At 37.0% G+C, this 10,293-nt stretch overlaps 1 protein-coding gene across 1 annotated transcript; it reads right to left on the bottom strand.

Moving 5' to 3' along the window:
* Window positions 1–6,019: 6,019 nt before the first annotated feature.
* LOC120414964 (ornithine decarboxylase-like) lies at window positions 6,020–7,558 on the bottom strand. The gene is made up of 2 exons (XM_039576297.2): window positions 6,184–7,558; window positions 6,020–6,121 (listed from the first exon to the last, which is right to left on the bottom strand). Exons 1-2 carry the CDS (start codon window positions 7,416–7,418, stop codon window positions 6,034–6,036), a joined length of 1,323 nt encoding a protein of 440 aa, XP_039432231.1. The 5' UTR covers window positions 7,419–7,558; the 3' UTR covers window positions 6,020–6,033.
* Between the last annotated feature and the right edge of the window lie 2,735 nt (window positions 7,559–10,293).

Consider the following 10,293-nt stretch of genomic DNA (forward strand, 5'->3'; position numbering starts at 1 on the left):
AACCCCAAAAAGTTATTAGCATTTTAGTGAAGTGGTCTCCAACCGACATGGCCAAAGGGCCTAATCCGGTATTGCCACTAAGGAAAGCAAGCATAAAATTGTAATTTTGGGATATTTTTTGTCAAACAAAGAAAACAAAATCAACAAAGTATGAATTAGACTAAATCGATCCAGCTGAATCCGAATTTAAAGGATAATAGGCGGAATTTTCAAAGAGACGCAAGACATTCAAGATGGCGGCCAAGATGGCGGCTGTATAGAAAACCCTAAACACAAAGGGTATTATGTGACCTGCAATCGACTACTCAAATTTAACTAATCTTGGGGCTCTAAACACGATTAAGACCACTACAGACTTCCAAACAGACAATGTTATTCAAACTAAGATGGTGGCCAAGATGGCGGCTGTATACAAAATTCTATAGATAATGAAATACTAAAATACTAAAATACTAAAATACTAAAATACTAAAATACTAAAATACTAAAATACTAAAATACTAAAATACTAAAATACTAAAATACTAAAATACTAAAATACTAAAATACTAAAATACTAAAATACTAAAATACTAAAATACTAAAATACTAAAATACTAAAATACTAAAATACTAAAATACTAAAATACTAAAATACTAAAATACTAAAATACTAAAATACTAAAATACTAAAATACTAAAATACTAAAATACTAAAATACTAAAATACTAAAATACTGAAATACGAAAATACTAAAATACTATAACACACTGAAATCCCGATGATTTGAAACGTTGTCAAACGAAAGGGGTCACTTTTTAGTTTGTCACGCTCTTCACACAGTGCTTACAATTACTACCATTTTGTTTGATAGTATGTGTGAGTCCCGTGAAAAAAGTGACCGTTCGTCACTTTTTAGTTCGACTTTTTCAAACCAACGGGGTAAAAACTAAAAAAGTGTCAATCGAATAAGTAACCAACCACCGGGGATTGAGTGTACTAAAATATTTAAATACTTAAATACTGAAATACTAAAACATTAAAATATTAAAATACCAAATTAGTAAAAAAACTAAAAACAATTCATTTCAAATAATTTCATCAATATTTGTGAAGCCAAATTAGAATTTTCTATCATTTTGAGCAACTTTTGTTCTACGAAAAACATCACTTCTCTTGTTTTATCTTTTTCTTGTTTCGTTTTAAGTATTTTAATTTAAATTTTTTTGTTAGGTTTATGTTTGTTTTAGGTAGTATTTCGCCTTTTCTACCACCTCCTATCATTACATTTTGCCTATTTATTTTTTTCATGTTTTTACAGTAACTTTTTTTTATTTATTTTTTGCATGTTTTCAACATTTTCTGCTTTGTAATGGCACCATAATCATTTAAATTGTAAATAAATGTTAAGAGGCATAGTCTGGGGCACTAGAAAAAATACTGCATTCTTCTTTTTACTTAAAGTCTAGGAAATGTTAGTAAAAAACACAACCAAAGCATTTTAAAAATACATTGACGAAGTCACTCACAATAATCAAGTACTTCCAACCCACACAGTATTTAAAATTTAGGGGCTCTTCTTTCCAATGCTTTTTAAAGATCAAAAATTTGTTGAACAATGGATTTTTGGCGATTTTTTAAATCGAAGCCCATCTAAAGGCGGGGTTGAGTTGTAGAGGGATAACCTTGTCTGTTTGGAAGTGTGTGGTCTTAATCGTGTTCAGAGCCCCAAGATTAGTTAAATTTGAGTAGTCGTTTGCAGGTCACATAATACCCTTTGTGTTTAGGGTTTTCTATACAGCCGCCATCTTGGTTTGAATAACCTTGTCTGTTTGGAAGTCTGTAGTGGTCTTAATCGTGTTCAGAGCCCCAAGATTAGTTAAATTTGAGTAGTCGTTTGCAGGTCACATAATACCCTTTGTGTTTAGGGTTTTCTATACAGCCGCCATCTTGGCCGCCATCTTGGTTTGAATAACATTGTCTGTTTGGAAGTCTGTAGTGGTCTTAATCGTGTTCAGAGCCCCAAGATTAGTTAAATTTGAGTAGTCGTTCGCAGGTCGCATAATACCCTTTGTGTTTAGGGTTTTCTATACAGCCGCCATCTTGGCCGCCATCTTGAATGTCTTGCGTCTCTTTGAAAATTCCGCCTATCAACCTTTAAATTCGGATTCAGCTGGATCGATTTAGTCTAATTCATACTTTGTTGATTTTGTTTTCTTTGTTTGACAAAAAATATCCCAAAATTACAATTTTATGCTTGCTTTCCTTAGTGGCAATACCGGATTAGGCCCTTTGGCCATGTCGGTTGGAGACCACTTCACTAAAATGCTAATAACTTTTTGGGGTTAACTCGGATCGTCTTGCACTCTTCTACAAAGTTGTTGGGCATTAAATTTCACATAAGAATCTCACGTTTGGCAAATTTTGGACACTCGCAACGCCACCTACAGGGAGAATTACAAAACTGTGCCGTTTCTCCATACATTTTGACGATTTTTCCCATACAAACTTCATGCCCGAGTATCAATGGGTTAATGTTGACCGATTTCGCTCAAATTTTGCACAGAGGCTTAGAATACCCTAGGGATCAGTTTTCGGCTTGTGGAGCTGGGGGTCATTTTTTCTGGGCACCCTAACGCTGGATGCATTGGATGAAGAATTGGAACTTGTTTTTCAAGATAGGATGAGGAATCCGGAAAAGTCAGCTGATAGGAACAAATCTGTATGCAAGTTAATTTAAACTATGTGGAATTTTTAAAAATGTCAATAAAAAAATTATTTAGAAGATCAAGAGAAATCCCCAAATTTTTATTCAAAACTAATATTAAAGCAAAAGTTGCATAAGGTCCATAAACCCAAGAGCAACTCTCTACCAAAACCACAAATGGATTTTATTGTTTTTTTTTTTTATTTGGCTCAAACTTTGTGGGGGACTTCTCTATGCCCAAAGAAGCTATTTTGTGTCATTGGTTCACCCATACAAGTCACCATACAATTTTAGCTGCTGTCCATACAAAAATGGTACGTAAATATTAAAACAGTTTTAACTTTTGAGTGAATTTTCTGATCGATTTGGTGTCTTCCGCAAAGTTGTAGGTATTGTTGAGGACTATTTAGAAATTTATAGATACATGGATTTTTTTGCCGATTTTTAGTTGACCTTTTTTCACAAAAACTCAATTTCTCAAAATGCGTATTTTTTATTTTCGATATTTTTTTATGTTTTAGGGGACACAAAACCCGCAACTTTTGAGCTATAGAGAAGTATGGTCAAAAAATCTGCCACCGAGTTATTAATTTTTGAAAAAAAAAGTGATTTTTGGAAAAAAAATATAAATTTTATACCAAAACAAAATTTGACCTGAATCTTTTATGTAAAACTGAACTTGCAATCGAAAAGTACTTTACAGATTATATGATAAAAGGCTTCGTTTTCAAGATATAGCCACTGAATGTTTGATTTTAACGATATATTTGCAGTTTTTCGATTGAGTTACCATTTTTAATTTTTTTTAAGTTCAGAAAATTTGCTATGAAATTGTCTATGAGACATCGAAGATTGGACCTCTGGTTGCTGAGATAAAGCTTTTAAAAGGAAAAAAATGAAAATTGAAGCTTGGCTTCTTAGGGAAGCCCCCACAAAGTTTGAGCCACATAAAAAAATACAAAAAAAATGGTCGAAATCTACCGATTTCTTAGACGACTGCTCCCAATTGTTCTGAAGGTGAGCTAAATTTGATGTGGGTAATTCTCCGCCAACTCACACAGCAGTTGCCCCGACCCCTCTTCGATTTGCGTGAAACTTTGTCCTAAGGGGTAACTTTTGTCCCTGATCACGAATCCGTTTTTGATATCTCGTGACGGAGGGGCGGTACGACCCCTTCCATTTTTGAACATGCGAAAAAGATGTGTTTTTCAATAATTTACAGCCTGAAACGGTGATGAGATAGAAATTTGGTGTCAAAGGGACTATTATGTAAAATTAGACGCCCGATTTGATGGCATACTCAGAATTCCGAAAAAAAAAACATATTTTTCATCGAAAAAAACACTAAAAAAGTTTTAAAAATTCTCCCATTTACCGTTACTCGACTGTTAAAAATTTTTGGAACATGTCATTTTATGGGAAATTTAATGTACTTTTCAAATCTACATTGACCCAGAAGGGTCATTTTTTCATTTAGAACAAAATTTTTCATTTTAAAATTTGGTGTTTTTTCTAACTTTGCAGGGTTATTTTTTAGAGTGTAACAATGTTCTACAAAGCTGTAGAGCAGACAATTACAAAAATTTTGATATATGGACATAAGGGATTTGCTTATAAACATCACGAGTTATCGCTTTTTTACGAAAAAAGTTTTGAAAAAGTTGGTCTTTTTTTTTCTTAAAATCGCGATAACTCGTGATGTTTCTAAGCAAACCCCTTATGTCTATGTATCCAAATTTTTGTAATTGTCTGCTCTACAGCTTTGTAGAACATTGTTGATTTGTAAAGTACATTAAATTTCCCATAAAATGACATGTTCCAAAAATTTTTAACAGTCGAGTAACGGTAAATGGGAGAATTTTTAAAACTTTTTTAGTGTTTTTTTCGATGAAAAATATGTTTTTTTTTTCGGAATTCTGAGTATGCCATCAAATCGGGCGTCTAATTTTACATAATAGTCCCTTTGACACCAAATTTCTATCTCATCACCGTTTCAGGCTGCAAATTATTGAAAAACACATCTTTTTCGCATGTTCAAAAATGGAAGGGGTCGTACCGCCCCTCCGTCACGAGATATCAAAAACGGATTCGTGATCAGGGACAAAAGTTACCCCTTAGGACAAAGTTTCACGCAAATCGAAGAGGGGTCGGGGCAACTGCTGTGTGAGTTGGCGGAGAATTACCCACATCAAATTTAGCTCACCTTCAGAACAATCAGGACAATTTTTGTAATTGTCTGCTCTACAACTTTGTAGAACATTGTTACACTCTAAAAAATAACCCTGCAAAGTTAGAAAAAACACGAAATTTTAAAATGAAATTTTTTGTTCTAAATGAAAAAATGACCCTTCAGGGTCATTGTAGATTCGAAAAGTACAATTAATTTCCCATAAAATGACATGTTCCAAAATGTTTTACAGTCGAGTAACGGAAAATGGAAGAATTTTTAAAACTTTTTTAGTGTTTTTTTCGATGAAAAATACGTTTTTTCGGAATTCTGAGTACGCCATCAAATCGGGCGTCTAATTTTACATAATAGTCCCTTTGACACCAAATTTCTATCTCATCACCGTTTCAGGTTGCAAATTATTGAAAAACACATCTTTTTTCGCATGTTCAAAAATGGAAGGGGTCGTACCGCCCCTCCGTCACGAGATATCAAAAAACGGACCTCGGATTCGTGATCAGGAACAAAAGTTACCTCGTAAGACAAAGTTTATCGCAAATCGAAGAGGGGTCGGGGCAACTTTTCCCGGTTTCGTGTGAGTTGGTAGAGAATTACCCATGTATCAAAATCAACAAACTGCATTGGATACATCACGTTTTTTCAATCTGTTGTACGTATAACTTCTCTAACAAACGCTATGAGTTTTACACGTACTAAGAAAAGATAAACGATACAGTCAGAGTCAATTATCTGCAAGTCAATACCAAGCAATAACTATCTAGCTAAATCAATAGAACATCATTTAATTATGGGAATTGAAAAAACAATAAATCACGTTCGCAGTTCAGTGTAATTAAAACCGATGGGAACGCACTGAAAACGATTTCAATGTGAGCATTATTTTTGTACTTCATGCAACAAAAACGCCAACTTCAAGTTCATACCACCCGCTTGATAAAGCATCCAGCATTCGTATTAAAGGCTTCCCAAGCGTTATCACTGTTCTGGAAACATTTCGAACGAAACGACGTTAATAAAGACAGAAGACGGCGTCGTTTCGTTCGCGCTTCTGCAATGATGAAATAAAATCAAACTGTCAGGCATGTATGATGATGACTCATAAAACGTTGATTTCCGTGTAAATTTCTCTCTCCATGAAACACACTTTATGAACGAATTTTATTCAGGTTTATTTTGCAGTTTGCTTTGCAGAAAATTAAACGTTTTATCCTGCCATTTGATACCGTCGAGAGCAGCAAGGGCGTTCCTGTTGGTGTAAAGTAACGTTGATTAAGATTTTGAACGATAAAAGATTCAGGTCGAACTCACCACGTCTGCTTCTTCACGTAAATCTGAATCGTTGGTTTGGGAAATCCGTTAAAGTTGGTCGCAAACGTAATTCCATACGCTCCTATGTTCTCGAACAGCAAATACTCGCCGATGTCGTGCTCCGGAAAGTCAACGTCCTCGCAGACGATATCCGTCGAGTCACAGGTTGGTCCCCAAACGGTGGTCTTGAACTGGATTTTATCTCGTTTTTGCTTGGTGATAATTGGGATGGCCCGCGACAGATCGTTGATCGCCCGTAGGCTGACCCAGTCAAACAGGGTTCCAAATACCCCATCGTTGATATAGTACATGACTTGCAGGATTCGTGAGCTATCCGCTGGATCTCGAATGATCTTTTTTCCGTTAATCGTAGCCAGCAGTCGAACGGCGGATCCAACGTAGTATCTTCCAGGCTCAGCAATCACCTGAATCCCATCAAGATTTGGGAAAAACTCGTCTAAAGCACGGTTGATTGCCGTTGCAAACTCACCAATTGGTTTATCGACGTCTCCCGGGAACCCTCCACCAATATCCAGCAACGAGAACCGATATCCGACAGTGTCAGCAAACTCAAACAGAAACTTAGCAGATTTGATAGCATTGTAGAAGCAATCCGCGTCCAAGCTTCCACATCCCACGTGGAAGCTGACTCCGATCACGTTCAACCCCAACTCTTGAGCCTTCCGGATCAACTCCGGCCCGTCAAGCCGAGCATCACACCCAAACTTCTTCCCCAGCGAAATCAACACCTTGTCCGAATCGTGCCGGATTCTCAACACCAGCTCCGCTTCCGGGTAGTACTTGGCCACCTTCTCCAGCTCGCACTCGTTATCAAACGTCATCTTCCCCACCCCATTGTTCCTGGCAAATACCAGCGACTCCTTCGCCTTAATCGGATGGGCGTAGATGATCCGCTCCGCACCAACTCCCAGTCCCAGCACCTGACTAATCTCTCCCTTGGAAGCGCAATCGAATCCAGTTCCAAGCAGTGCCAGCGTCTTTACGATTAATTCGTCGTCGTTACACTTGACCGCGTAGAACGGCTTGACCCGCGGCAGTTCCCGCAGCCAGTTCAGATGCTTCCGGACCACGTCGTCCAAATCCAACAGGTGGAACGGATTCTCCTCGGCGGGTGCGGCCAGCACCTGCTCCAGAACCGCCTCGACGGATTCGTTCTCATCGAGCAGGTTGAAGCTGGAACGGTCGCCGGAGGGAAGTTTCGTCGCCGTAGACATGTTGGCTAGTCGGTGATGGTTGTTGAACTGAAAAGTTTCCACTTGAAGGCAGTCACAGTCAGCTAAGTACCATCTTTATTCTGGGTGATCTTTTGAGCCGCGGCAATTAGCCATTGTTATCAGCGGTCGGTGGGAATGCTCATTTTTTGTGTGTGTACATGGCGGATGAGATAGTCGGAGGCTTGTACGGAGGTCGATTCGAAGAATTTAAATTGTTGTTGATGTAGCGTTCGAAAAGGAATTTCTAGCAAAAAATAATTGATACTCTACTCTACTCTACTCTACTCTACTCTACTCTACTCTACTCTACTCTACTCTACTCTACTCTACTCTACTCTACTCTACTCTACTCTACTCTACTCTACTCTACTCTACTCTACTCTACTCTACTCTACTCTACTCTACTCTACTCTACTCTACTCTACTCTACTCTACTCTACTCTACTCTACTCTACTCTACTCTACTCTACTCTACTCTACTCTACTCTACTCTACTCTACTCTACTCTACTCTACTCTACTCTACTCTACTCTACTCTACTCTACTCTACTCTACTCTACTCTACTCTACTCTACTCTACTCTACTCTACTCTACTCTACTCTACTCTACTCTACTCTACTCTACTCAACTCTACTCTACTCTACTCTACTCTACTCTACTCTACTCTACTCTACTCTACTCTACTCTACTCTATGGATGATGTCCTATCTATGACACACGTGCTGTCGTAATCCGGATAATATTATTTTTGATAAATTCTAAAAACAAGACAAATGAACCTACGTGAAGACAATTAAACCCGCCTTATTTGAATTTGGTTTGAAAATGATTTAATTGAATAAAAAATCTCAATATTCACTTCAATCCAAAAAAGGTTGTTTTAATAATGTTGCCAACATTGCATCCCATTTTCATAATCTTGATAATGTATTCAACCTTTCAGGATCGCACCTCAGCTTATCCCACCCCACCCTAACCTAGCAATATTTCACCCAACTTTACCATTTTCTCCTCAGTTCCGCTAATTTGCATATCTTCAACTCACCGCGTTATGAGCCATTTTTTACTGGTCGGGATCGTCGGATTTTGTGGGATAGCTTTTTTTTCTCTCTCATTCCTGAATGCACCCACGAGCCTAAATCCTCTGGCCCCAGCCGATAATCGAGGTTCGTTCGACGGGAAAATGGGTTTTATTGACCCTTGTTTGAAACTAGAAAAAAAATCTGCGGACGCCGAAATGGCTCACCGGAAATTGCTTTTAGTGCGTGAATTTATGGGAGAAAAAAAAAGAGCTACGAAGTTGTTTTTAGCTTGAACAAAAACAGCAGAGCGAATTAGTGAATTTTGCAATGGGATTAAGTTTGGAAATGTTTTAAAATTAAAACTGGTAACAAATACTCACCACAAAAAAAAATCCCAATTCCATTCATTATTCAACTTCCTTTGCTTCCCCCAGTCAAGTGAAAATCAGGGTCATAATTGTCCGCATCCTACTCTATCCGTTGCAGTGATAGCACCGGAAGTGACACTTTCCGCGAGCTTTCCAGGGTGCTGTCTGCAGATCTTCCAGCTCTGCGACACGCGATGGCCGTACAAGTGTCCCTCGCAATATGATGATTAGAGGACACAAATTGAATTTCCGCCTCATTAGCACTAGCTTCACTGAAGTTTGTGCGCTGGTAAGATCATTCCAAGCATGATTAATTAGTGCATAATTAAAATGTAGAATCAAGTTTTGAAAGAAATACTTCAACATTTTAAAATGTTTGCTTAATTTTATTTCTCTATCAGCGCTGAATCCCCAGTGACTGACAAGATTACACAATCTTAGCCACTGGTCATGAAGTGTTCAAAGCATATTCAAAATAACCTAGTTTAAAGTGCCAGTAAAAGTTGCCAACACAATATAAGCAAATCATATGTCCCTAATTTAGTTATCTTTCAACAATGTCGGTGAAAACTTTTTCAAATGAGCTGTCTTTTCCGCATTAATCCTTTAAAATATTTTTCTTTCAAGTGCCAGAAAAAGCCCCCTTTAAGTCCCACACCTTACTTCACCCACCTTGGAAACAAAGCCAGAAGCTTTTCGGAGGCAGTAGCCAGTGAGTGGGCTTTCAAACAATAGAATGAAATTAGGTTCCAAACCACACTATTTAGAGAGAATGCGTGCATACTTTGCTCGCTCCCCACTGAGTTAAACGTACCTCTTTTTCTAGAAATACAGTTCCACGTTGGAAGTGGGTATTGTTCCCTGAATCGACAAAAAAGTGCCCTGGAGAAGTTTCACCCATTTGTGCTAAAAGTTGAGGGAATTGTGTCTGTGAGGGACAGGGAGTTTCTGAAGTTAAATTAAATTGATGATTGTCAAAAATGATTTTGTGAACTGCCATTTAAAATTTTTTCATTTTACATTAACAAAAAATGATTGACAGGGCGAAATTTGGAATTGTTTTAATTTATCATAAAATTGTTATTAGTATTTAATTTTAGCATTTTCAGGTGTTATAAGAGTAGCTCAATTTATATGAACAAGAATATTTGTTTTATGGCCAATTCAACCTATTCATTATCAGAATCGAGATTCAATAATGATTCACGTTTCAATCTACCAAACCCTCATCAAACAATTTCAAAATAAGATTATTTAAGTTCACTTACGTTTTTATTAATTCGTGTTTATCATAAAAGCAAAAAGAGCAATTCTCTCAGATTTCGGTCATTCGATTTTTTTTTAATTTTTTAATCAGGCTGAAACGTTTTTGATGCCTTAATTTGTTCATATAATTTTCCATACAAATTTGGTAGCTGTCCATACAAAAATGATGATCTTTTGAAAGAATTTTTTGATCGATTTGGTGTCTTTGACAAAGATGT

Source organism: Culex pipiens, chromosome 2 (assembly GCF_016801865.2).
Source record: "Culex pipiens pallens isolate TS chromosome 2, TS_CPP_V2, whole genome shotgun sequence".
Classification (NCBI taxonomy): domain Eukaryota; kingdom Metazoa; phylum Arthropoda; class Insecta; order Diptera; family Culicidae; genus Culex; species Culex pipiens.

What these genes read in the sequence shown, in the direction of transcription:
- LOC120414964 (XM_039576297.2), bottom strand. Translation starts at nt 7,418, where the DNA reads ATGTCTACGGCGACGAAACTTCCCTCCGGCGACCGTTCCAGCTTCAAC. An exon ending in TACGTGAAGAAGCAGACGTG is followed by an intron (nt 6,122 to 6,183) that starts GTGAGTTCGACC and finishes TTACACCAACAG; the next exon opens with GAACGCCCTTGCTGCTCTCG.